This window comes from Macaca mulatta, chromosome 3 (genome assembly GCF_049350105.2).
Source record: "Macaca mulatta isolate MMU2019108-1 chromosome 3, T2T-MMU8v2.0, whole genome shotgun sequence".
Taxonomy (NCBI): Eukaryota; Metazoa; Chordata; class Mammalia; order Primates; family Cercopithecidae; genus Macaca; species Macaca mulatta.
Window position 1 is genome coordinate 11352986 of NC_133408.1, and position 27976 is coordinate 11380961.

The window sequence follows — 27976 nt, forward strand, 5'->3', positions numbered from 1 at the left end:
CACTGCGCATGCGCGAGCCGGAAGCTGCCGCCCGCGGCGGAAGGGGCCGACCCGGGAGACTGAGGACTTGGATTGCTTAAGGACACCAGGCGGGCGGGACGACCTTCAGCCTCTCTCTCTGCAGCTTTGGCCGGTTCCTTTAACTTTTGTTCACTTGGGGCCGTTTGGCGTTTCCACGTGCCTTGGGCCCGCCCACTGCAGCCGCCATCTTGGAAACGGCCGCTGGCGCCTAGCTGAGCTGGTAGGACTTCCGGGTCGGGCCTCCAGTTGCCCGGGTAACGGGAGCAAAGTCTCGCTGGTGAGTTACTTAGTCTTTCATTCATCAGCGTAAAAAGAACTGAGTTCAGGTCGCAGGTCTCCTCCAGGGCGGACATTATCGTGTGCGCTGTAGTAACCTCTCATCGTGTGGAGTCGTTCACTTAGCGCGTATTGCTCCGGTGCCCTGCGTAACGCTAAGGAGCCTGAGGCCTGGGGTCCGATGCCCGCCTGGCTGTACTGTGGCGGCGGGAGCGGTGTGTGTGGGACCGTAGGGCGGCCTCACGGCTAGAGTTTCAGGACTGTGGGGTGCCTGTGTCTGTGGCGGTCGCCGGTGTCCTCGTGGTCCTCAGCAGGGTGCGGGTGGACAGCTCGCGCGAGGGCCCGGGAGTCTTGGAAACACTTTCCGGCGCGGTCTCTGGACTGAGCGCTGGGACCCGGACCGAACCAGCCGCGCTTGCCTCTGGAGCTGGACTAGCCGACTTTCGTTAGGTCAAATAATGAACCTTATACTGCTCAAGTGCGGTATTAATACCGCCTGGAGTTCTTGTCTCTTACTCATTACTATCCCCGTATATTTTAGAAGTAGATTTATTTTATTTTTATTTATTTATTTTTTTCTGTGACAGAGTCTCGCTCTGTCGCCCAGGCTGGAGTGCAGTGGCGTGATCTCGTCTGGCTGCAATCTCCGCCTCCTGAGTTCAAGCGATTCTCCTGCCTCAGCCTCCCGAGTAGCTGGTATTACAGGTGCCTGCCACCAGTCCCGGCTAATTTTTGTATTTTTAGTAGAGACGGGGTTTCACCATGTTTGCCAGGCTGGGCTCGAACTCCTGACCTCAGCCCGCCTCGGGCTCGAAAAGTGCTGGGTTTACAGGCATGAGCCACCATGCCCGGCCCTTATTTTGTTTTTATTTTTATTTTTATTTATGCATTTATTTTTTGAGACGGAGCCTCGCTCTGTCGCCCAGGCTGGAGTGCAGTAGCGCGATCTCAGCTCACTGCAACCTCCCCCTCCCGGGTTCAGGCGATTCTCCTGCCTCTGCCTCCCAAGTAGCTGGGATTACAGGCGTGTGCCACCACGCCCAGCTATTTTTTGTATTTTTAGTAGATTAAGCTGTAGTTACTAGGTCTGCAAGATAAAACTGTTTTAGAGGGACTGATAATAATGGGAATTCTGTAACTGTAGGGATCATGATTTAGCTTACAGTATAAACCTTTCATTTACAAAAACACTTGAGAGAAACAGTTTACCAAAATATACATTTGTATACTTAAAGGTACAAAGAACAGTGATTATCATATAACTGGAAAGTAAAAGAAATGTTTTTTATTTTAGATTGAGCATTTCCACAGAAATTACAGTTTTATCCTTTTTGAAAAAATAGAATTGTGTTTCAGAAAGAAGAAACTACAGTTTTAGCATGCAGAAAGGAAAAGGGAGAACAAGCCGGATCAGAAGACGAAAACTTTGCAGAAGTTCTGAACCAAGAGGAGGTACAGTTTTTGTTTTAGTGACAGTGATGAAAAAAGAAATCCTTTTGTGATTGCTTGTTTGTTCATACGTAGCTTTCCTTTCTTTCTTTTTTTTCTGAGACGGATTCTTGCTCTGTTGCCCACGCTGGAGTACAGTGGTGTGATCTTGGCTCACTGTAACCTCCACTTCCCAGGTTCAAGTGATTCTCTTGCCTCAGCCTCCCAAGTTGCTGGGACTACAGGCATGAGCCACCATGCTCGGCCTAACACATAGCTTTTCTCAAAGGCACACAGTGTTCAAAGAGAATCTTTCTTTTTTCTTTTCTTTTTTCTTTTTTTTTTTTTGGAGACAAGGTACAGTCTGTTACCCAGATTGGAGTGCAGTGGCGTGATCATGGCTCTCTACAGCCTTGAACTGCCAGGCTCAAGTGATCTCCTGCCTTAGCCTCCCTCCTGCCTCAGCCTCCCAAGTACCTCGGACTACAGGTACATGCCACTCCATCCGGCTAATGTTTTTTTAAATTAGTTTTAGCAACAGGGTCTCACTATGTTGCCCAGGCCAGTCTTGAACTCCTGGGCTCAAGTGGTCCTCCTGCCTCGGCCTCCCAAAGCACTGGGATTACAGGCATGAGTCACTGTGCCCAACCCAAAGAGAATATTTCTTAAATAACACTCTTTTTTTTTTTTTTTGAGACGGAGTCTCGCGCTGTTGCCCAGGCTGGAGTGCAGTGACCGGATCTCAGCTCACTGCAAGTTCCGCCTCCCGGGTTTATGCCATTCTCCTGCCTCAGCCTCCCGAGTAACTGGGATTACAGGCGCCCGCCAACTCACCCGGCTAGTTTTTTGTATTTTTTTAGTACAGACGGGGTTTCACCGTGTTTGCCAGGATGGTCTCGATCTCCTGACCTCGTGATCCACCCGCCTCGGCCTCCCAAAGTGCTGGGATTACAGGCTTGAGCCACCGCGCCCGGCCTATAACACTCTTTTTAATGGTGCCATTGTATTCTTTTAGATCCTGGTGGGAATGTGAAGATATCTAACTCATTGTTTCAACTGTCTTCTCTGGGGGTGACTCCAAGTTTCTTTTTCTGGTCTTGACCTTCAGCCACCTGTAGGATATCAGTGTTTGGATGTAAATTTATCACTTCAAATTCGGGGTAAACCTGTCTGAAGAAGATACTGTATCTTGTTCAATACAAAAGTGGCCATCTGGAAAGTCCTATGTAAATCCAACTGAATATGGTACAAGATATGGATAAGTTCACTTGTTTTTTCTCTTACGGAGATCCAGTTGTTGGATCATCATTTATTGAAAAGACTACCTTTTTCCACTGATTTGCCTTCACACTTTGTCAGAAATCAGTTGTTCATTTACATATGGGCCTCTTCCAATTTTCTGTCCTGTTCCATTGACCTATTTGTCTGTCTTGACAATATCACAGTAATTTGATTACTGTAGATTTAGAATAAGTTTTAAAATCAATCTTTCAAAGACATCGTGGCTATTCGAGGCTTTTTGCATTTCCATATGAGTTTTGGGATCAGCTTGTTAATTCCTGTACGAAAGCCTGCTTGAATTTTGATTAGGATTACATTGAATGAATATAGTCATATGTTGCATAAGGATGTTTTGGTTGATGGATCACATGTACAGTGGTGGTCCTATTAGATTACAATACCGTATTTTTTTTTTTTCTTAAGAGGTGGGGTCTTTCTATGTTGGCCAGGCTGGTCTCAAACTCCTGGCCTCAAGCAACCCTCCCGCCTTGGTCTCCCAAATGCTGGGAATACAGATGTGAGCCACTGTGCCTGGCCAATACTGTGTTTTTATTGTAGCTTTTCTATGGTTAGATACACCAGTTCTCACTATTGTGCAAGTCTCTCTGACACATTTCATCAGACATGTTCTTTTAAAAATGGTAATCTGATTATATAGTGGTTTTAATCACCATTTGTTCTCTCCTTGCCTGATAGTGAATGAGAGCCACAAGTCTGAATTTATAGAGCTAAGGAAGTGGCTGAAAGCTAGGAAGTTTCAAGATTCAAACTTAGCGCCTGCTTGTTTTCCAGGTAAGATCTAGCCTTCAGCTGTCCTGCCCTTTCCCACGCGAGAGCCAGGTAGGCAGCAGGGGCCACTCTTGCAAGTGGGCCTCAGCAGACATTGTCCCTCAGCTGGTTTGCTTGTGCTCCCCTTGGGTTGGAGGAGGAGCCCCCTGTGTGTGGCCAGTTAATTGCAGAGCTGTGGGCTTCAGCACTGAGCTGAGGTAGATTGACATTCTCTTCTGGAACTTGCGCTTATTAGGGAGGTTAGGTTAACATTTTGCCAGGCGCAGTGGCTCATGTCTGTGATCCCAGCACTTTGGGAGGCTGAGGCAGGCAGATCACTTGAGCTTGGGAGTTTGAGACCAGCCTGGCCAAAATGACGAAATCCTGTCTCTACTAAAAGTCCAAAAGTTAGCCAGGCGCGGTGGTGTGCCCTGTAGTCCCAGCTACTCTACAGGCTTAGGCGGGAGGGTTGCTTGAGCCCGGGAGTTTGAGGCTGCAGAGAGTCATGATCATGCCCCTGCACTCCAGCGTGGGCGATAGAGTGAGACCTTGTCTCAAAAAACTAACAAAAACCAAAAACCACTTTCTTCTGGAACATTCTCTCACAGAGGTTGGGCAGCTTGCTCTGGGTGTGTGCCTGCATACATGGCCACTCCACTCTTCCACAGGTGGGCAGGAGATAACCACAGGGAGGACCAAGATGCTCTTTACAAGGATTTGGAGTCTGCTGCAGCACAGAGATAGTGGTGCAATTAGGGCCCCAAAGTTCTACATCACAGGGCAGGCTGCACCTTACAGAAAAGTTAAGGCATATGCCACACAATGCTCCCATTGTCCATCAGAATTATTACTCAAGTACCCGTTAGGTAATTGAACTTTGAGCAAATTAACTTCCTCATATACCCCCCACCAAGGCAAATGATTTCCCACTTGTGCCCCTTGCTGAGTGAGGTGATGTGTGTAAAGTTGTTTTCCATGAGTCAGTTACACATCATGACTTTGAACGAAAATGCTTGATTTGAGCCATTTTCTCTTAGGGCCCCTTCTAGTTGATGGTCATGAACCATATTGTCAGCCTCTAACATAATGGTTGCCTTTCTGTTTTTCTGTGTCAAAGATGGTCATAACTTAGATGGTCATAACTCTTAGATTATACTGAACAGAGTTCTTCCCCAGATGATCAAGAGAGTCAGTAGTATCAGAGGTAGACTTGCCGTGTCTAAGGCCTGCCCACATCTCAGGTGTCATTTGCCCTAAGAAGGATGGGTTTAAAATCATCAAGCAGGAATCAGCAGATGGTTTAGATGGAATACCTGAGAATAGGTCATCTGTTTGTAATTTGGAGCAGTAAAGAGTTCCTATTTTTAAAAGTGAGAGCAACTTGCCCTGGCCCCAGCCCCAGATTTCAGGCGATGCAGGTGCAGAAGCACAGTGGCTTGGCAGTGACCTGAGCCCAGTGCTTACAGTTCTGGGGACAAGGAACCTTCTGTAAGTGCTTCATATAGTTTTTAGCTCCTAATCAGTGTATGATAGGAGGTAACATTTTTGGGCTTCAGTCAAAATGTATGAACTCTGGGGAATTCATCTTAGTTTGTGGAGGGGCATAGGAAATCTCCTAAGCAGGATTCCATCTTTAGACTCTCTCTTCTTTTCTGCCTTGGAAACTGACCCCAGCATTTCCTTTCACCACCAAAAGCGCTAGCCAGGTCAGGGCCTCCCATGTAGATTGATGATAGTGGAAATTTTAAGGCTTTGAGACATTTGTAATAAGCTTTACTCTTACGAGCTCCTAATGGCCACTTTTACTTTGCCTAATATATGCAATATGAAAATGAAAGTAAGTGTAGATTACTATGTGTTTTTTGATATTAAACACTATCATGTAAATATAGGTAAAGGCTCTTCTAGATGTATTCCATAGGCCAGCTTTTGTTCACATACATGTTTGGAGAGAATTTCCACTTAGATTAGCACGTAAGGTTTTGGAAGGATAACCACGCAGAAGAAAATCTTCCCGTTAGTAATTGATTCTAGGAGGAGTTCTGGTGCACAGGGGCGATTAACTCCACAATGCGGTACACGAAATCAATGAAATACGCTATCAACACTAGAACCAGCTGTGTGAGCAGACAGTATCCTCCTGGGAGGGGAGATGAATTGAGACTCATCAACTCCAACTTGGCTGGGAAACCCATAGAGGACTTGAGGCAGGAATTCCCACCATGAACCGGGAACATCAAATCCAACCTGCCAGGAAACTGATGGAAGACTTGAGGCAGGAATTCCCACCATGAAACAGGAGCATCAAATCCAAGTTGCGGGAAACTGATGAAGACTTGAGGCAGGAGTTCCCACTGTGAGCCAGGAGCTCCCAGTAGTCCTGCATTGACTTGGCTGAATTATTTTCCCTCCCAGCTAAGAGAGGAAAGGTGAGGAATGATGAATTGGAGACGTTAATGCTCTAGGCCTCTTATGATCATGTAATACCTATGCCTGCCAGAAAAGCTGTCATCTGAGCATCCTTTCAATGTTCGTCTGACTGCTCCAGGAGCAGAAGCTTAGGCATGGAGGGAGAAACTTCTGGAAGTTGGTGGGGTATTAATGCAGCTGCTGAGGTTACTGTGGTGACTGTGCTCCAGCTGGAGCCTTGGCTCACAGGCACCCGCTGGAGCTGACCTACCCAGCTGAGCTCACCAGGTCATGGAGAGCCCATCTCATGGGTTACCTGATCAGAGAGGGGAGGATGTCTGCAGGCTTTGTGGGGACTTAAGTGGGGTTTACTGGCCAGCCAGCCAATCAAAGGGGTCTCAAGGTTTTTACTCCGGAGAGCTGAGTCTGGTAATGGGGATAAGTGGCCTGGGGCTCTAGCCTCAGAGGTTGGCTGGGCATTGGGAATAGCACCTTATTGGCCAGTAGGCCCCAGGGGAGAGAGTCCAGCCAAAGCTTTCTGCAAGAGGCCAGGAGTAGGTCTGTATCAAGTCCACGGTGGTCTTTAGGTCTCACCTCTGAAGCTGACTTTGCCCTTCAAGGATTATAACTCACTGGAGGTCAAGACATTTTCTGGAATAGCTTTCTGATTCCCTGTTTCTCCTTGGAATCAAAGACAGACACATCCAGCTTCAGCCTTGTGTAATTTTGAAGTTCACATTTTTTTTTTTTTTTCATAATGATATGTCTAGGGCCTCGAAGGTGTAGTAGGATTTACTCTTTGTGTCTTTGCTTTCCTAGGTACAGGAAGAGGGCTGATGAGCCAAACATCCTTGCAGGTGAGAATTTTCCTTTGATCCTTGAAACCCAGTGTAGATTTTGCTGCTTTGTTTTTGTGGTTCAAATGAAGTGGATTAAAAAAATTTCAGACATACAGTCATTTCTTACTTACCTAATAGATATGTTTGAATATGGTTCTATCAACTAGGATTAAGTTTGTTGCAATGAAAGACAAGCCCAAAGTTGAGGTGCTTAAGCAGCATGGAAATTTATTTTTTTCTCACTCATAGAAACAAGCTTGGAGTAGGCTGGCCCGAGCTGGTGGGGCAGTCCCATGGTCCGTGGAGGCCCCAGCTCCTTCCAGCTCTCTCATGTCCTCAAGGGAACTGCACCCTCAGGTCAGGGTGCAGGTCTTGGAACTTGGGCAGCAGGAGAGAGCAAGGGGGTGAGGAAGGGCAGGCTTCCTCCCTTTAAGGAAATTCCAGTCCCTCTGTCCTTGACCGGTGATCAGGTACACAGCCCTAGCCAGCTGCAAGGGAGGAGAGCAGTGCTGGCCTTTCCCCAGCCATGTGCCCTCTAAGTAGGATTCTGTTAGTGAGGACGGGGTGAGAAGGCGTGTTGGGATAGGCAACTAGCAATCTCTGCCACAACACATTACATGTCAGATCACGTTTAAAGTGTGCTGAGGCAGCTGCTGCTGTTTGTGAGGCAGTTGTGGTGCAGCAGGTAGAAACCAGAGCTAAGGGAGGATGAGGCCTCGGGTTTGGGCCAGAGTGGCCTTCAGCTGCCTGGGGGCCCCAACCCGAGACCCCCTCATACCCTTGCCTTCCGTTTCCTCCTCTACAAAATGAGGAAGTAAATGATGACCTCCAAGGTTTCTTTTCGTTCTTCCGATCCTGTTTTAAAGATCTCTAATGCACGATTTTCTGTAAAGCTAGAAATTAATTTCTTTTTTTTTTTTTTTTGAGACGGAGTCTCGCTCTGTCACCCAGGCTGGAGTGCAGTGGCCGGATCTCAGCTCACTGCAAGCTCCGCCTCCCGGGTTTACGCCATTCTCCGGCCTCAGCCTCCCGAGTAGCTGGGACTACAGGCGCCCGCCACCTCGCCCGGCTAGTTTTTTGTATTTCTTAATAGAGACGGGGTTTCACCGTGTTAGCCAGGATGGTCTCGATCTCCTGACCTCGTGATCCGCCCGTCTCGGCCTCCCAAAGTGCTGGGATTACAGGCTTGAGCCACCGCGCCCGGCCTAGAAATTAATTTCTTCCTTTATTTAAAAATTGTCCTTTAAAAAATTCTTTATTTAAAACTCATACTCAGATGTGTACATATGTTTAGTCTAAGGAATGGTATCTTTTTTTTTTTGTTAGTAGATAAAAAGTAATTTTTTTTTTTTGAGACAGAGTCTTGCTCTGTCGCCCAGGCTGGAGTGCAGTGGCATGACCTTGGCTCCCTGCAACCTCCGTCTCCTGGGTTCAAGCAATTCTCTTGCCTGAGCCTCCTGAATAGCTGAGATTACAGGCGTGTGCCATCAAGCCTAGCTAATTTTTTTGTGTTTTTAGAGACAGGGTTTCACCGTGTTGGCCAGGCTGGTCTTGAACTCCTGACCTCAGGATCTGCCCGCCTCGGCCTCCCAAAGTGTTGGGATTACAAGCATGAGCCACTATGCCTGGTCCAAAGGTAATTTTAATTGTTAAAAATGTTGTGCTAAAAAGATAAATTTTTAAAATATTAAAGGAAAATATAATTTCTTTAAAATGCAAACACAGTCAGCAAGGGAATTCAGGTTATGTTTCCTAAACAGGTGAAAATCACAAACACAAGAAGTCCAATATATAAAGAATGGTATGTTTGGAGGTTGTAATTCTATTATGCTGTGTTAATGTTTTCGTCATTTAAATTTTTTTAATTGTGGTAAAATATATGTAATGTAAAACTTAACATCTTAACCATTTTGAAGTTCAGTAGTATTAAGTACTTTCATATTGTCATGCAGTATTTTTATTTTTGGAGGAAAGTGTAATTGACTTTATTCTGTAGCAGAATTTGGGGATGAGAAATGTCATGTATGCAGCAGTAACTACAGGTAGTCTTTGTTTAGGTCGTGAAATAATTGGCAGTTGTTTCACATGTACATTCAAATGTGGTGGTTTTATCAAAAGTTTTTGAAATTTGAGACGTATTTTACATATAGTGAAATGCACAGCGAAGTGTACAGTTTGCATTTTGATGATAAAGAGATTTACCCAAATATTTTCTAACCATAAGATCATAGGATGTTGGAATGGGAAGTGACCATGGTGATCATCCAGCTTAATCTTGCTTTACAGATGAGGAAACCAGAAATTGATCCCGGAAGATTTTTTGGCTGAGATTTTTTTTCTCTTTCTTTTTTGAGAAGGAGTCACGTTCTGTCACCCAGGCCAGAGTGCAGTGGCGCAATCTCCGCTCACTGCCATCTCTGCCTCCTGAGTTCAACTGATTCTCCTGCCTCAGCCTCCGGAGTAGCTGGGATTACAGGCGCCTGCCACCACGGTCGGCTAATTTTTGTACTTTTAGTAGAGATGGGGTTTCATCATGTTGGTCAGGCTGGTCTTGAACTCCTGGCCTCAAGCAATCCACCTGCCTAAGCCTCCCAAAGTTCTGGGATTACAGGCGTGAGCCACCATGCCCGGGCTTGGCTGAGATTTTTAACCAACTTAGATGCCAGTTAGAATTAAAGGAGAATCTCACATCTGGCTTCATCATGTTGTGTTTATTTAAACTGTTTTCTATTACTTTACATTGAATTTTTCTTCTGTGGTTCTATCTCAGTGGGAGACACTGAGAACGATACTCTTGCAAGTGGTAGAATTCGATCCTTACTACGTTGGGCATGCTGGCCTTTCTTTAGCTCCTAGGCGTGGGTTATGTAGAGAGCAGACCATTGCCTAGCCACTTGGATTTCACTGAATACAATTTTTTGGGGGTAGTTTCTGAAGGGGGCTGCCCCTCTACACCTGTGGGTATTTCTCATCAGGAGGGATGAGAGACTGAGAAAAGAAATAAGACACAGAGACAAAGTATAGAGAAAGAACAGTGGGCCCGGCACACTCAGCATGTGAGGACCTGCACCAGCGCCGGTCTCCGGGTGTCCTCAGTATTTATTGATGACTATTTTCACTATCTCGGCAAGGGGAGTGGGGCAGGAGAACAGGGTGAATGGGGTGATGGTGGGGAGAAGATCAGCAGGAAAACATGTGAGTAAAGGAATCTGCATCGTAAATAAGTTGAAGGGAAGGTACTGTGTCCGGATGTGTACATAGGCTAGATTTGTTTCTCTTTACCCAAGCATCTCAGTATAGGAAAGAGTGACAGAGCAGTATTGCCGCCAGCGTATCTCGCCTCCAGCCACAGGGTGGTTTTCTCCTGTCTCACAATAGAACGAATAGTTGGATTTACACCGAGACATTCTGTTCCCAGGGACTTGCGGGAAATAGGCCTTCCTCTTTTACTAATCCTTCTTAGCACAGACCCTTTACAGATGTTGGGCTGGGGGACGATAAGGTCTTTTCCTTCCCACGAGGCCATATGTCAGGCTGTCTCAGTGGGGGGAAACCTTGGACAATACCCAGACTTTCTTGGGCAGAGGTCCCTGCGGCTTTCCGCAGTGCATCGTGCCCCTGGTTAATAGAGAATGGAGAATGGCGATGACTTTTACCAAGCATACTGTCTGCAAACATACTGTTAACAAGGCACATCCTGCATAGCCTTAAATCCCTTAAACCTTGATTCAATACAGCACATGTTTCTGTGAGCACAGGGTTGGGCCTAAAGTTACAGATTAACAGCATCTCAAAGCAGAATGATTTTTCTTTGTACAGATCAAAATGGAGTTTCTTATGTCTTCCTTTTTCTACATAGACACAGTAACAGTCTGATCTCTCTTTCTTTTCCCCACAGTTTCTGTTTGTTTGCTATTGGTAGCACTATTTCCTGGCATAAGAAAGTGCAGAAACAGGTGAAACCCTGTCTGTACTAAAAATACAAAAATTAGCTGGGCATGATGGCAGGCGCCTGTAGTCCCAGCTGCTCAGGAGGCTGAGGCAGGAGAATCGCTTGAACCTGGGAGGTGGAGGTTGCAGTGAGCTGAGATCGCGCCATTGCATTCTAGCCTGGGAGACAAGAGCAAAACTCCATCTCAAAAAAAAAAGTGAAGAAACAGTATAATTTGAATTGTCAACATGTTTCCACCACTCATTCTGGTGAAGGGTTGACTGTCTGTCAATGCTTTCATTTTTGTTGGGGTTGTGGGACCTGGCATTGGAGCAGCCTTATGTGCATCTGCTGACTCGCAGAGTTGGGAGCGACTCCATTGGTGGCTTTTGGTTGAGTTATAGTGGGTTCTTGGTAGGTGACTGTGGGATCAAAGACTTTTTCAGACTCATACTCCTGGGTTCTTCCCAAAGCATAGGCATCCTCAACTTTGCTTTCCTTTTGGCCAGGAGGGACAGATGATTATTTCGTTGCCTGAGAGTTGCCTGCTCACCACGGACACAGTGATTCGAAGCTACTTAGGGGCATACATTACTAAGTAAGTGACCACACACATGCTTACCTGGTGCAAGTGCTTCTCCTTAAAGTCTGTCATTGGCGAATATGTCTCTTGAGACATAATTCATTAATACCCAGTCCCTTTTAGAGCAGATAAATACCTGAAATGATGTAAAAAGTTTACTCTGTTCTAGAAAGTTTGTCCTTCCTCTTCCCCTCCCTCCTTCCCCCCTCCCTCCCTCCCCCCTCCCCCCCTCCCCCCCTCCCTCCCTTCCTTTCCTCCCCTCCCCTCCCCTCCCCTCCCCTCCCCTCCCCTCCCCTCCCCTCTCCTCTGTCTTTCTTGAGACGGAGTCTCACCTGTTGCCCAGGCTAGAGTGCAGTGGTGTGATCTTGGCTCATTGCAACCACTGCCTCCTGGGTTCAAGCGATTCTCCTGCCTCAACCTCCCAAGTAGCTGGGATTACAGGGGCCCGCCACCATGCCTGGCTAATTTTTTTTTTTTTGTATTTTTAGTAGAGTTAGCGTTTCACCATCTTGGCCAGGCTGATCTTGAACTTCTGACCTCGTGATCCTCCCGCCTCGGGCTCCCAAAGTGCTGGGATTACAGGTGTGAGCCACCGTGCCCAGCCGGAAAGTTTGTTCTTAATTCACTGTAAATGGCATTTTTAAGGTTTTTAATAGGCTTCCTGGAGTGTGGGTGTGATACCACCATCTATCACTTACTAAGAAATAAAAATTAAATGGGATAATATATGTAAATCACAGCTGAGTGCTTTGGTTCTTAGTAGCCTGTTCTCTTCCATCACAGTAGCTCTTGACAAATGTAAGTTACTCTCTCTTATTTCTACCCTTACTGTACTTCAGTTTTTCTTGAACTTTGAAGAGCTGTTGACATTATGAAAGAATTAGTTTTATTTGGGTATAGAAGAGAGGAGGCTGATGTGGGAGAACTGTTTTCTGGCACACGTTCTGCTGGGCGTTTGTTTTGGGGCATCTCTGAAGACAGAGTGAGAGACCCGCAGTGGAAGGGATTTCTAAATTACGAGGGACCGTTTCTTTCTTTCTTTTCTTTTTTGTTTTTTTTCTTTTTCTTTTTCTTTTTCTTTTTTTTTTTTGAGACAGGGTCTTGCTGTGTCGCCTAGGCTGGAGTGCAGTGGCAATCTTAGCTCCCTGCAACCTCCACCTTCTGGGTTTAAGCAGTTCTCATGCCTCAGCCTCCCAAGTAGCTGGGATTACAGGCATGCTCCACCGTGCCTAATTTTTGCATTTCTATTAAAGATGGGGTTTCACCATGTTGACCAGGCTGGTCTCAAACTCCTGGCCTCAAGTGATTCACCCACCTCAGCCTCCCAAAGTGCTGGGATATAGGCAAAGGGCCACTGTGCCTGGCATATACTGTTTCTTGACTGTTAGGTAAGTTCTGGACTTTCTTCCCCTGGCATGTTTTTGGAAGAAGGTGAATAGGTCTTTTAGGCCCGTGTAGAGGCAAGGATGCTGTCATTATAAACATTTTCTGAATCATTCTGAAATTTTGAGTAGAATGTATGGCAGTATAGGAATCTGGACCTTGAAGGATTGATGAAAACTTTTTCTAAATACCTTCAGGCAACATGAGATCTTTTTATTGGCAATTGTGCAAAACAAATAAAAATACTGTGATACATAATTTGTAATAGAGCAGGTAAACTTAGGAATAAAAGCGTTAGAACTGCACAAGTGTATATGAGCATATTCCATTTTGGTTAAGGTTGGTGCCTTCCAACAGAGCTTTCAGCAATGACAGATGTTTTTTCTGCATTGTCTGGTATGGTGGCCATTAGCTCTGAATGGCTATTGCGCACTTAAAACATAGCTTATCTCACTGAGGGATTGAATTTTAAATATTATTTAATTCTAAATAATTAAGGGTTAAATTTAAATAGCTCTGCGTACCCAGTGATTACTATATCGGATGGTGCAGGTCTCTGTTCTTTCCACCATTTTTTCCCCACCATATTTTATATCTTTATTTAGGTGAGACAAATGGAGTTAGGTCAAAAGCTTTGTAACTGGAGAACCAAGTTGGAAGCAAAGAGGTTTTTTTGCAACGAGGAATCTCTTGCAAACAAACCTGGAACTTGGCCTAGTGAGTCAGTTTTTCTGACATGTAAGTATGGCTCTTTCAGAGCACTGGCACTGGGGCTGTGCTCCCCCGGAGAGGAAGAGCCTTAAGGAAGGAAGGAAGGAACTCTTTTGAGTCTGTTAAGTAAACTGAGTGTGTTGACAGTTTGAACACACTCCCTCTGGCAGCAAAACAAACTGCTTGGCTTATTTCATATTTTGAATCAAAGTAATTCCTTTAAACCGGCTTTTAATTTTCAAAGGTGGAAGCCGCCTCCGTCTCCTCTGCTGGCGCTGTGTACCTTTTTAGTTTCAGAGAAGCATGCTGGGGACCGATCTCTTTGGAAGCCTTACCTGGAGATTTTACCCAAGGCCTATACCTGCCCTGTTTGTTTGGAGCCGGAAGTGGTGAACCTTCTTCCCAAATCTTTAAAAGCAAAGGCTGAAGAGCAGAGAGCCCATGTGCAGGAGTTCTTTGCTTCCTCCAGAGACTTTTTCTCTTCTCTGCAGCCTCTGTTTGTGGAGGCTGTTGACAGCATCTTCAGCTACAGTGCCCTGCTGTGGGCTTGGTGCACCGTCAACACCAGAGCCGTGTACCTGAGGCCCAGGCAGCGGGAATGCCTTTCTGCAGAGCCGGACACCTGTGCGCTCGCTCCATACCTGGACCTGCTGAATCATAGCCCACGTGTCCAGGTGAGAAGCTGACAAGGGAGCAGCTATTCTATTTGGATAGGAAAGCTTCCACTGCCCAGAACCTGTGACTGTAGATGGTGAGTGACACCACAGGGAGAGGCGTCGGCAGCTTCAGGTGACCCTGTTGGGATGGCCTGCCGTCAGGAGGCTCCTGTTGTTCTTCCAGACCCCACTGTCCCTCTTGCAGTGCTTGCCTCTGCCCATTTTTTCCACTTTGCTCTTCAGGCCTACAGAACCTCATGTTGCATCCCCTGTCCGGTCTTTCCCAGCAGGTGGTGCAGAGCCCTCCTTCCTTCTCCCTCGTTCCTCCTTCAAGACCAGGAGTGAAGCCCAGCCTGCTTTCCTGCCCTGTCGCTTTTAAACTTGGTGTTATAGCTGTCACAGCTTTTCTCTTTGCTCTGATCGCTGACTGACTTGATCTTTTTCCCACTGAGCTCTGAAATCTTTGAGAATGGGGTCTTTGCCTTGTTCCTCTTTGTCACCCCAGTGCTCATGCAGGGCCTGGCACATAGTAGGTGTTCAGTAAATGTTTATTGAATGGATGGGTATTTGTGGGGAAAGGGTTCTGGGAAATAATGAAGGAAACCCGATTTGGGAGGTGGTCACAGATCGCATCCTCCCGAGCCTTTTCCCCAGGTGGCTCATTTGGGAAACGAGTGTTATTTGCAGGGCATGCAGGGGTAGAGGCCTGGCTTGGAGAGCAGGAGAATGTCCATCAGTCGACTCACCTGTAACGCTTTTGGGGTGTGTTGTGGAGGGACATGGCTGGGATCCATGTCCTGGCTGTCACCTTTACATGACACTCCACTGTGAGAAGAGCAGTCATGCCTTGTGAGCCCACGTGCTAAGCTCATGTGCTCTCCACATGAGATCAGAGCTTAGGGAGGTTCCCGCTCTGCTTTCTTAGCCCAGGAACAAGGGCTGTCTGCTTGTTACTTTTGTAGAAAGAAGTATCTTTAACAATCAGGAGCAAAGGAGCCTGGGATTAGATGAGTGTTTCTGTGGTTGATGTTGATGAAATAATATCAGGGGTGTGTAGTGTGATAGGATGCTAGACATGGGAACTCCGTCTGTCCCCAGTGCAGTAATTTATTTTTATTGGGACTTTTGGTGCATTTATGTGCCAAACCAATGATTTTATAGTCTACTGTAGGAAGACCACACCACAAACTACAGCCTGTGGGCATGTGGCCCGAAAGCCCTGAGCTAAGAGTGGTTTTTACACTTTGAAAGGATGGTAAAAATACAACTTGTGACAAAGACCACATAGGGCTGGCAAAGCTGAACATGTTTACTCTCTAGCTTTTTACAGATAAAGTTTATTGGCACCACCATGTCCTCCTTCCCTGGGCTATGAGTGGACGTGACCAATAAACTGCTGATGATCTCATCTGTGCTGTGTCAGGTGATGTGGTGTGGCCATCCCCAGCGCCCTAGGGCAGGACTCCCTCCCTCATCAACAGGGTGAAGTCGAGGTGGATGAAACCGGAAGTGGCATGTTCCCTATGCATAGTTACATTTATTGATGGGTGTTTGAAAGCTGCACTTGACTCACATTAATATTACATAATAACTTAATTAGTTTTTGTAGTTTTACACCTTACTTTAAAAAAAAACCTTTAACAGTTTTTCTTTCTAGGTAAAAGCAGCATTTAATGAAGAAACTCACTCTTACGAAATTAGAACGACTTCACGTTGGAGAAAGCATGAAGAGGTATTCATCTGTTACGGCCCTCACGATAATCAGCGGCTGTTCCTGGAATATGGATTTGTTTCCGTCCATAATCCTCATGCTTGTGTTTATGTCTCAAGAGGTGGGAATCAACTTTGTTCTTAACGTAAACACTGTATGATTTTTTTTCCCAGTTGGAGATGTGTATTTTCAGTTTTAATAAAAATATCAAAACCATAAGACTGACATACACATCACTAATTTTCTTCTAGGTAGGCCTAGCCTTACTCTTACTGACTGTAATTTCAGTGTTGAAGTAAAAACAACAAAGCTCTGACTGATATTTAGGATAAGAAGAATTAAGAAGTTTTCATTGCATTGGGTCAAAATATAGAATAGAAGAAGAGGAAAACTGCTAAGGAAATAAATACAGTATTAAAGGATGGAAATCTTTATACTGAGATGTTGGCACTGGCACTAAAGACAATAGAATTAGCGAGCAATGAATAAAAAATATTTATTAAGCACCTACTGTGTGTAAGACACTGTGCTAATCACAGAGATAAATCTATAGTCCTTGTTTCTGGAGGTTGATGCCATGATGACATTTGATTTCATCTATGTTCTTTTGTTTTTGGTTTTATTATTTTTGGTTTTATCATTGGTTGTATTTTTGAGTGAGTCGCACTCTGTTGCTCAGGCTGGAGTGCAGTGGCGTGATCTTTGCTTGTTGCAACCTCCGCCTCCCAGGTTCAGGCGATTCTTGTGCCCTAGCCTCCGGAGTAGTTGGGATTACAGGCATGCGCTACCATGCCTGGCTACTTTTTGTAATTTTAGTAGAGATGGGGTTTCACCATGTTGGTTAGGCTGGTCTTGAACTCCTAGCCTCAAGTGATCTACCTGTCTCAGCCTCCCAAAGTGCTAGGATTATAGGAGTGAGCCACTGCACCTGACCTGGTTTTATTATTATTATTTTTAATTTTTGTTTTTTCATATGATAGAGACAAGCTTGTTATGTTGCCCAGGCTGTCTTCAAGTCCTGGGCTCAAGAGATCCTCCTGCCTCAGCCTCCCAAAGTGTTGGTATTACAGGCGGGAGCCACCATACTTGGCCCAGTTTTATTATTTTAAAATAGTAAGTTAGCCATTACACTTAAAATGTGAAAATTCCAAATATAGTGTTAAAAAAGTACATAGAAGACTGATTTTTCCCTTTGTGAAACAGTAGAGAAGCAGTTTTCTAGGCCATGAAAAAATGGCAAGAGACTTATTAAATAATTTGATGCATTTTTAAGATAGATTTGATTGGAAATAGAAACTTGGCCAAGCTGTTACTACTCCATCTTATAAGGCAGAATAATAATGTGATTTCTCAAAATAAAAATAGAAAAGCAAAAACTGGGTCTTGCTGCTAGAAAACCAGCTTTGAGATTGGCTTCATGTTTTCAAAATTCTGATAAATTTAATATTGATGTCCATGAAGTATTCATTTGTTGAATAAATTAATTTGAGCAAAAATTATATTTTAGTTATATTTACATTTTAAAAGTAAAATAGAAAAATCTCTCATTACCCTGCTTCTCCAAATAGCTTTGTTAGTTTGTGCGTATTTACTTTAAGTTTTTTGTAGTTGCAGTCACTAATATCCAGACTACTTTGAATTCTGGTTTGGAAAAAGCTCAGTATTGTAAACCTTTCCTCATGTTTTTGCATGGCCTCTACTTTTGTTGACTGTAATTTTCCAACAGTCATGCTGATGTCCTAATGACCTGCTTGTTTTTGGTGGATTTACTTAGTGGGAGCACGAGCTGAGGTTATGCGTGTTTAGTCCTCCAGCCTTGGAATTCTGATAGCCTTTCAGGGACTCAGTACTGATGTGACTGAATTGGACTCGAAGAGTAGACTTCCTTGTGAATTAGGTGGAATTGTTTGTGCATGTCTGGGTTGCTAAGGGGAAAGGAGGTGAGTTGAGAAGGGAAGGAAGACATACTTTCGTCCAAATTTACGCCCTAACAGTCTGATTTTTTTTTAAATATAGAAATACTTGTTAAATATCTTCCATCAAGAGATAAACAGATGGACAAAAAGATTTCTATTCTAAAGGTTCATGGCTATATAGAGTAAGTGTTTCTCTTTCCCTCTTAGAATTATTCCTTTAGGAAATGTTCATGGAAAACCTGGGGTTAAATTTTCCATGGGGGTGAGACACCTCTTGACCCTGTGTCAGCTGACGGGTAGGTATTGAGCACTTACTGTGTGCAGTAAAACTGCTTGATGTTGTGGAGGACATAAGGAGTAGAAGACAGTTGAAAGAAACTTCTTTAGGGACATAAGGTACAAGCTAGAAATATTAAATTACAGTACCAAAAGAGAGCTTGGATGTGTTGATGGGTGGCCCAGGATGAGTCTGTCTACCCTGTGGTCATGTGGAAAGGCCAGGCTGGCCCTCAGGAGAGCCCAGGCACCTGGCACCATGGTGCAGGCTCTTGGGGTAGGTGGGTAGCCAGGTGATTCCATGCCAAGTGGCTAAATGGGGTTCAAGGCTCTCCCTTTTGGATTTTCTTTTCTGGATGAAATTAAGTTTGAAATGATCCCGCCATGGTGTGAGAGCAGCCTGGCAGTGGTGGCTGCCATCTGTGGGATGCCCGGGTAGTTCCAGTTCTTAAGCGTTTCTCTTACTGGGAACTCCTGCCCTTGGGCCCTGCCTCAGGCCCCTCATTCATGTTCAAGCTTCTTACTAAAATTATTGCAAAAGAGCTGTTTACTCTTTAAAAAAAATGGGGAGAGAATTTTCTGTTACTTAGGCTTTCTTTTTAAGTATTTGCAGACTGATTTTCTCCTGTCCTTTGACCAAGATTGCAGGTTACATGACATTTAGCAACCCCTTTAAAAATGTGTTTGACTCTTCAGTCATTTGCTATGAGGTCATGAAATACTGAAATGACGGATTTGTCATTATTTGTTTTTCTGCTTCAGAAATTTGACATTCGGATGGGATGGACCATCTTGGAGGCTACTCACAGCCCTTAAGTTGTTATGTCTGGAAGCTGAAAAATTGTAAGTTTCACATGTGTTGGTCTTAAGCTGAGGCAACAGGCTAGATATAACTTTGGAGCGTTTGTTTGTGTTTTGGCTTGCATTCAGATACCCAACCAGGGAGGAAAAAGGAATGTCCTACATTGAAGTTGCTTTTTTGTTATGTAACTTGCCCATGTAGTGAATGTTTCATTTCTCAGTTTTAACCGTTTTGGAATTCTGGTTTTAGAATCATAATCAGAATACATAGTTCTGATAATTTTTTTGTTTCTACTCATATTTTCCTACTGGTGACCTGAAATCCTTTAGAAAGTGTGGGCATTGGCACCGTTCAGAGGAAAGTCTGAGAGTAGGTAGGTTTTGCCCGGGACAAATAGAGCTCGAGCTCCTAACGTCGGTCCTGCCCTGGGGCAGATCCAGAAGCCTGGCTGAAGAGCTGGACTTTTCCATGGGGGAGGCAGGTCGGGGAGCCCCCGGTGTGGGTCTGCATCCTGGCCAGGCTCCCTCATGTTCCTGCCTGCTGTCAGTCCTGCTCCCTGCAGCCACCTGTCGGCACATCCAGCTGTGCTGTATACCCAGTACAGGGGCCGCTTCGGCCTGAGTCCCTGGCAGGGAGAGCAGCCTTCAACCTTCTGCTGCTAGATATCCAGGGAGAACCTCTTGAAGATGGTGCAGGCTGTCCTTGAGCAGTTGGGAGGACTGACTGAGATGAGGCACAGTGCCTGGGAGCAGTCAGTGCCCCTTCTGTGATGCCTGTTCTTCTTGTGGATGAGATGATGTTGCTTCCTTCTTTTTCTCTAGGAACTTTTGGAGTAAAATTTCTCCCTGGTCTCAACACCAAACATAGTTTTTGTTTTTATTCTTAGCAAATGGAGTGTTTTTATCTTACAGATACTATGAATTCTTTAACTGATGTTTCCTTCTTTTTCTTGTTCGCTGGAAAACTGAGAGGCAAATCTGAGGTCCATCCAAATGTACCTAATGTTAGGGCGTGCGGTTTCACACTGGCCCGTTCCTGCTGTGTCTTGTCTTTTCTCCCCTCTTCTTCCTTTGTCTTGTTTTCTGCCTTCATTCATCTTACCTTTAATTTCGTGTGCATTCATGTAAGCTTCTTTAAATCCTTCTGGCAACAAGGTATGAGTTCTTTTTGGACACTTCAGCCTAAAATTAAATACAACAACTGGCTGTTTCCCAGAGGTCTTCCTTAGGCCTCTTTTCTTCCATTTGAGTTACTGCTTACTGAGTGGGTGGTGGAGAAAACATGTGTGGGCTCTGGCTGATGCGTGTTTGCAGTTCTTTCTGCCTTTCATTAGGTCTGTCACTTAGGGTGGGTGCTTCAACTTTCCTGAGTGAGCCCTGGCATGGGGATAATCGTGCTTTCTTTGCTAGGTAACTGTGAAGATTAAATTAGATAATGGTTATTCATGAACACCATGCCTGACAATCATTTTTTTTTCTTTCCTGAGAACTCATTTCACCTGTCATCTCTGACGCTGAAGCCTTCTGAGACTATTCCGGGCTGTGTCTTGCCAGCTGTTCTGAATTCTAATGGGCTCCTGTTTACTTCCACAGCAGCCATCTTTCCTCCCCTTGGAAGCCACTTCCACTTCCAGATTCTCGGTGTTCAGAATCCGGTCCTCCATCCTTTTCTCCCGGTCGTTCTTTCTAGTGTCTAGGTCTGGCGCTGCCACCTCTGCTCCACATCCTGCTGTGGCTCCCTTGCACCTGCCACAGCAGACCTGCCAGAGTGGGCCCTGCCTGCTGACTGAGCCCCATTTCCTACGAGCCTTCGTAGTAGAGCTTTGGAATGACTTGCATGGGGATAGAGGCTTGCTGTAGATTCCTCCTTCCAGACGCGGAGCATTTGGCTTTGTGAATTGTGTCCCAGTTTGCTACTATTTTGGACAGACTGTCACTTGAAGAGAAGGAAAACTCCCACCTTTGCTCCTTAGTCCTCTGCCTTTCGGCTGTGGACTCGCCCTCCTGTTCTGTCACTGGCTTCGTTCCCATGGCTGGGGGCAGGACTTCATTCACTTATGGGTCACACAGGCTTGTCATGATGATAACATTCAGTCCTTGCCTGCAGAGAGCACCCACCCCTTGTGCTTTTTCTTCTCAGCTCCTCCTCCTCCTTTCTTATTACCTGGTCGGCTTCCACACAGGAGCTACAAGTGGCGTGGAGGTTTGGGGAGTCTGCTTATGGAATGAGTTGTATTATGCTCCTGGAGAAATAGGAGAAGGAGTTTATGTGTTGCATTGAAATAGAAAAGTCTGCTTTTTGAGAGCCTGCTAAAATTGTGTCATGGAACATTTTGGTTCTAGTACATGCTGGAAAAAAGTACTTCTTGGGGAAGTAATTTCAGATACGAATGAGAAGACAAGTTTGGACATAGCCCAGAAAATATGCTATTATTTCATGGAAGAGACTAATGCTATGCTTCAAAAGGTATGTTTCCAGAATGTGACATCCTTAAAGAAGTGTCTGGATTCAGCAGTTCCTTGTTTTGTACATGTTGTTAGGGATAGTGCATTTCATAAGAGCATTGTTTAGTCCCTTAAATAAATAAATGTTGATGTAATTACCTCTATTTTTGTTTTCTTTGAGATGGAGTTTCACTCTTGTTGCCCAGGCTGGAGTGCAATGGCACGATCTTGGCTCACTGCAACCTCCACCTCGCAGGTTCAAGCGATTCTCCTGCCTCAGCCTCCCAGGTAGCTGGGATTACAGGTGCCCGCCACCATGCCCAGCTAATGTTTGTATTTTTAGTACAGATGGGGTTTCACCATGTTGGCCAGGCTGGTCTCGAACTCCTGACCTCAGGTGATCCACCCACCTCAGCCTCCCAAAGTGCTGGGATTACAAGTGTGAACCACTGCGCCTGGCCTGAACCACTGTGTCCGGCCTCCATTTTTGACTGTTAACCTTGTCCCTATGCTTTTTCTCTCAATTTTTTCTTTATTTTTTCTTTTTATTTTATTTTTGAGACAGGGTCTTGCTCTTGTCTCTCAGACTGGAGTACAGTGGCACAATCTTGGCTCACTGCAACCTCCGTCTCCTGGGTTGAGGCGATTCTTCTGCCTCAGCCTCCTGAGTAGCTGGGATTACAGGCGCCCACCACCATGTCTGGCTAATTTTTGTGGTTTTAGTAGAGACGGGGTTTCACCATGTTGGGCAGGCTGGTCTCGAACTCCTGACCTCAGGTGATCCACCCACCTCAGCCTCCCAAAGTGCTGGGATTACAGGCATGAGCCACCACACCTGGCCTCTTTATTTTTAATTGTATGTATTTATAGTGTACCACATGATGTTTTAAAATATGTATACGTTGTAGATGGCTAAATGAAGATATTTAACATATGCATGATCACATATACTTATTTTTTTGTGGTGAGAACACTTAAAATCTACTCTTAGCAATTTTCAAGTACATGATATGTTGTTACTAACTAGTCATCACAATGTACAATAGGTCTCTTGAACTAATCCTCTGTCCAGCTGAGATTTTGTGTCTTTTGATCAACATCTCCCTAATCCCCCTCCAACCCCTCAGCCTCTGGTGACCACAATTTGACTCCCTGCTTCTATGAGTTTGATGATTTTAGAGTCCACATATAGTGAGATCATGCAATATTTGTCATTCTGTGCTGGCTTATTGCCCTGTGACAACATGTCCTCCAGGTTCATCCATGTTGTCACAAATGACAAAATTTCCTTTTTTTTTTTTTTTTTATAAGGCTGAATGTACTCCACTGGGTATATATGCCACGTTTTCTTTCTTTCTTCATCTGTTGATGAATACTTAGGTTGACTCCATATCTTTGCCTTTACCTTTTATTAAAAGGTAGAAAGTAAAAAAGGTAAAAAGTAAAAGTTACTGTATGACTTCAAGCATTTTTTCTCATTGATGCGTTTATTTAGTAAATGTTTTAGTTAAATGAGAAATCAGCTCATTCGTATGAAAACACGCCTGGGATTTAAGGAGTGATTTTAATGTAGAAGACATTATGGAAATGAAATAAGCCAGACACAAAAGGACGAATACTGTATGATTTCACTTCTGTGAGGTTCCTAGAACAGGCAAGTTCATAGAGACAGAGAGTGGAGTAGAGGTAACTGGGGGTTTGGGGAAGAGGGGAATAGGATTACTGATAAATGGTTATAGAGTTTCTGTTTGGGGTGATAGAAACAGTTCCAGAGCTGGAGAGTGGTGGTGGATCTATAACAGTGCGAATATACTTCATGCTGCTGAACCGTACACTTAAAAAGATACATTCTATGATATATATATATATATAACTGCAATAATAATAATTAAAAAATATCTTTCAGGTGTCGCATATGAAGGATGAAAAAGAGGCCCTAATAAATCAACTAACTTTGGTGGAATCCTTGTGGACGGAAGAGCTAAAGGTTCTCAGGGCATCTGCCAAGACCCTGCACAGTTTGCAAACAGCTTTTACCTGATTTCACCAAAGTGCGTTTGGTCACCTCCTCTGGTGGGTGTTAGTCACACATTTTAGACTAAGGTTTGATGGACTAAATTTATATAGTTTAGAGTCGAGAGTGGCATCTACTCAACAATTAGGAACGTCATCCTTTTCTTTTTGCTTTTCCTACAGAAACAGAAGTTAATTTGAAGAGCATCATCATGGCCTGGGGCGGTGGCTGCCCCCAGGACGTGCAGGATTTCTGCAGGGGGCAGCACAGGTTCTGGGACTGTGAGGCTGTGAGTGAAGGTGGACAAGCTGTCTGGATAGCACGTCTAATACTCTTCCGAATAAAGTGCTGAACTGTGAGGAGGGAGGCGGACTGCCAGGGAGCCAGGAGCCAGCTGCGTCCGTGTGTGGTCTGTCACCACGGGGCCTGCTTCTTATCTGACACAGCAGCTCTCAGAGTCTAGCGGTTGTGCTTTTAAGATGCTCTGATACCGTTGGGTTAAGGGGCAGGTTGGCGGTGGGTGGCTTTGGGCAGTGGGTGTGGGGAAGTGTGAGGTAGTCCTGGGTTCCCACCAAGGTGGCCCAGCCACCAGCCGTTCCCTGTGTGACTGCACTGAGGTGGGCGTTGAAGAGTCCCCTGGGGGACACAGGGCTTCCAAGAGGAGGGAATGTCCTCTAAACATGCTCCTGGCCTCCCAAGGCGGCGCTTGTCTAATTATTCACTTGGGAAGAATGACTGGCTTAGCCAGCGGCCCTTTCTGCTTTGTTCTGGTGGCTGTCCTGGGCAGGCCTTTCAACCTGGGGAGCTGGCCCATCCGCGGTGGGCCTGTCTGCTTGATTCTGGGGTTCAGTGTAGGTCAGCTGATTGCAAACCATGGTGGTGGTTTGGCCTCTGTTCTTACTCTGGAGTTTTGATCCTGCTCAGACCGTGGGTGGGGAAAAGGGGCGCTTCCTGCACAGCTCTCAGCTGCCTGTGGCCTCAGGACTGCCTGCATAAGTAACGCAGGGGCTGCTAGTCCTGTTCAGGCCCATGCCGGAGACGCTGTGTAGACAGTGTTGCCCAGGGTCCTGTTTACCCTCCCAGGGTTCATTCTTCCCAAGAACTGAAATTCCTTTCTCACTGGAGCCCAGCAAAACCAAATGAATGGGGCCTGCTGGCCTCAGAAGGCAGGCAGAGTCTAAAATAAAACTTTCTCATGATTTCTTGAACATCTTTCCCTGTTTGTATATACATTTTGTGTTTATTTTTCAATAGTTGCAGTATATTTCTTTTTTTTAATATTCAGTATAATGCAGTGTATTTCATCATACAATGTATGGAGAGTGGGCAGACTCTTCTGTGGAGGGCCCGGTAGTGACCATTTGAAGCTTTCTGGACCTGTGGCCTTAGTCCCAGCGATTCTGCAGAGCAGCTATCAGCAGCATGTCAACCACTTGCAAGGCTGGGCTCCCGGGAAACTATTGACAGTGACAGGTGGTGGGCCGTAAGTTTCCTGACCCCTGTGCTGTGCCAGAATTTCTTTCTCCTGTTTCCTGTGAATGCACCTAAATATGTTAATTCCTTTACACCTTTCAAAATGGACAGCCCCTTGAACATTAAAAACTTTGCAGACCCTACATGGTCATTGTGCTTCCCTCATCTAGTGATTAGAAAAAATGCACAATGGGTGGGTGCGGTGCTCACACCTGTAATCACTTTAGGGGAGGCTGAGGGGGGAGGATCTCTTGAGTCCAGGAACAGCATGGGTGACATAATGAGCCTCCCCCACCCCCCCCACAAAACAATTTAAAAAATGAGCGGGCGGGTTGACCTGTGCCTGTAGCTGCAGCTACTCGGAAGGGTCAGGCAGGAGGATGGCTTAGAGCCCGGGAGTTTGAGGTTGCAGTGAGCCAGGATCGCGCCACTGCACTCAAGTCTGGCCAACAACTGAGTGAGACCCTGTCTCTCAAAATAATAATAAAAATTAAAAACACAGTGACAAAAAGAAGCTACCCAGAAACGTTTACAACTGAGTAATACTCCATCAGCACAGCAGATCTGCATTTATATACAGCCGAGTAATACTCCATCAGCACAGCAGATCTGCATTTATTTACAGCCGAGTAATACTCCATCGGCACAGCAGATCTGCATTTATTTACAGCCGAGGAATACTCCATCGGCACAGCAGATCTGCATTTATATACAGCCGAGGAATACTCCATCGGCACAGCAGATCTGCATTTATATACAGCCGAGGAATACTCCATCGGCACAGCAGATCTGCATTTATTTACAGCCGAGGAATACTCCATCGGCACAGCAGATCTGCATTTATTTACAGCCGAGGAATACTCCATCGGCACAGCAGATCTGCATTTATTTACAGCCGAGGAATACTCCATCGGCACAGCAGATCTGCATTTATTTACAGCCGAGTAATACTCCATCGGCACAGCAGATCTGCATTTATTTACAGCCGAGGAATACTCCATCGGCACAGCAGATCTGCATTTATTTACAGCCGAGGAATACTCCATCGGCACAGCAGATCTGCATTTATTTACAGCCGAGTAATACTCCATCGGCACAGCAGATCTGCATTTATTTACAGCCGAGGAATACTCCATGGGCACAGCAGATCTGCATTTATTTACAGCCGAGTAATACTCCATCGGCACAGCAGATCTGCATTTATTTACAGCCGAGGAATACTCCATCGGCACAGCAGATCTGCATTTATTTACAGCCGAGGAATACTCCATCGGCACAGCAGATCTGCATTTATTTACAGCTGAGTAATACTCCATCAACACAGCAGATCTGCATTTATTTACAGCTGAGTAATACTCCATCGGCACAGCAGATCTGCATTTATTTACAGCCGAGTAATACTCCATCAACACAGCAGATCTGCATTTATTTACAGCCGAGTAATACTCCATCGGCACAGCAGATCTGCATTTATTTACAGCCGAGTAATACTCCATCGGCACAGCAGATCTGCATTTATTTACAGCCGAGGAATACTCCATGGGCACAGCAGATCTGCATTTATTTACAGCCGAGGAATACTCCATCGGCACAGCAGATCTGCATTTATTTACAGCCGAGTAATACTCCATCGGCACAGCAGATCTGCATTTATTTACAGCCGAGTTATACTCCATCGGCACAGCAGATCTGCATTTATTTACAGCCGAGTAATACTCCATCGGCACAGCAGATCTGCATTTATTTACAGCCGAGTAATACTCCATCGGCACAGCAGATCTGCATTTATTTACAGCCGAGGAATACTCCATCGGCACAGCAGATCTGCATTTATTTACAGCCGAGGAATACTCCATCGGCACAGCAGATCTGCATTTATTTACAGCTGAGTAATACTCCATCGGCACAGCAGATCTGCATTTATTTACAGCTGAGTAATACTCCATCGGCACAGCAGATCTGCATTTATTTACAGCCGAGTAATACTCCATCGGCACAGCAGATCTGCATTTATTTACAGCTGAGTAATACTCCATCAGCACAGCAGATCTGCATTTATTTACAGCTGAGTAATACTCCATCAGCACAGCAGATCTGCATTTATTTGAAGAATAGTAGTATGAGACTGTAGACAATGCTAGTTATGTGAAGTCACAGACCCTTTGCAAGAAACCTGTGGCTCCACACACTTCCTTTTGGCTGCTCTTTTGTTTTGGACTCCAAGACTCCAGTGGCAAGCTGTTCTTGTAAAATCATTCTGAGGGCAGCAAACCCATCTGTCCCCACCTAGGGAGAGGCAGCTTGCACTGCTGTTTAACCAATGGCGCTGTTTTCTTCCTTTTTCTCTAATCACCACCGCCCTCCCCAATGCCCCCTGCCATCTTTCTTTCTTGGTTTTCTCTTTGCTGGTGCTTTGGGTGTGCCTGAGGCTCCTAAAGACTCGCACCCCTGTTGGTGTCAGGTTCTGAGTTTGGGTGGTAAACCTCCAACTGCTGACTTGGCCTGAGGGGACAGACCGCAAGAAGTTAAGGATGATTGGAGATTGGAGGCATTCCTCGATACTCTTTCCAGCTAAGCATAGAATAGGCCCTCCTCTGTGGAGGGTGTGAAGTCTGGAGGCTGGTAGTGATGTTTGAGGAAATAGAAATAGAAAATAGGTCTGTAATTCTGTGAAAATGGCTTTCTCACTGAAACTCCTGGCCGTGCCCCTTGGGGGCCTTTGGGGTCCAGAGAGGCAATTCTGGCTCCTCCTTGGTGGTCAGCTGCTGCCTTCCATACTGTAGGTAAATGCTGGACAGCAGGTTTTGTCCCGAGGGGGAACCTGTAGCAGAACCCGTGACTTGTGGGCTGATATTTGAACAGCCTTGTCAGGAATCCCTTGTGAAAGGATTGTTTTCACAGCCCACAGTCCAGAACGCCCTGTGGGAACTAAAGGGAAAAAAAGGGAGGAAAGAAGGAGCAGGAACAATGCATCTTTCTCCAGCCCGGCCCACTGTCTATCCATGCATCAGCGCCCCCACAATAGGACAGCGACCCCTACACATCAGAGCCCCC

General features: G+C 45.4%; 1 protein-coding gene across 20 annotated transcripts; it reads left to right on the forward strand.

Moving 5' to 3' along the window:
• The first annotated feature begins 252 nt into the window (after positions 1-252).
• SETD4 (SET domain containing 4) lies at positions 253-24902 on the forward strand. Of its 20 annotated transcripts, none has more exons than XM_077994675.1 (13): positions 253-747; positions 1641-1749; positions 3703-3798; positions 7003-7040; positions 8541-8658; positions 11463-11551; positions 13875-14304; positions 15944-16118; positions 18014-18095; positions 18952-19032; positions 21334-21457; positions 23342-23508; positions 23632-24657. In XM_077994675.1, the coding sequence occupies exons 5-12, from the start codon at positions 8644-8646 to the stop codon at positions 23474-23476; spliced, it is 1131 nt and encodes a 376-aa protein (XP_077850801.1). In that variant the 5' UTR covers positions 253-747; positions 1641-1749; positions 3703-3798; positions 7003-7040; positions 8541-8643; the 3' UTR covers positions 23477-23508; positions 23632-24657.
• The last annotated feature ends 3074 nt before the right edge of the window (positions 24903-27976 follow it).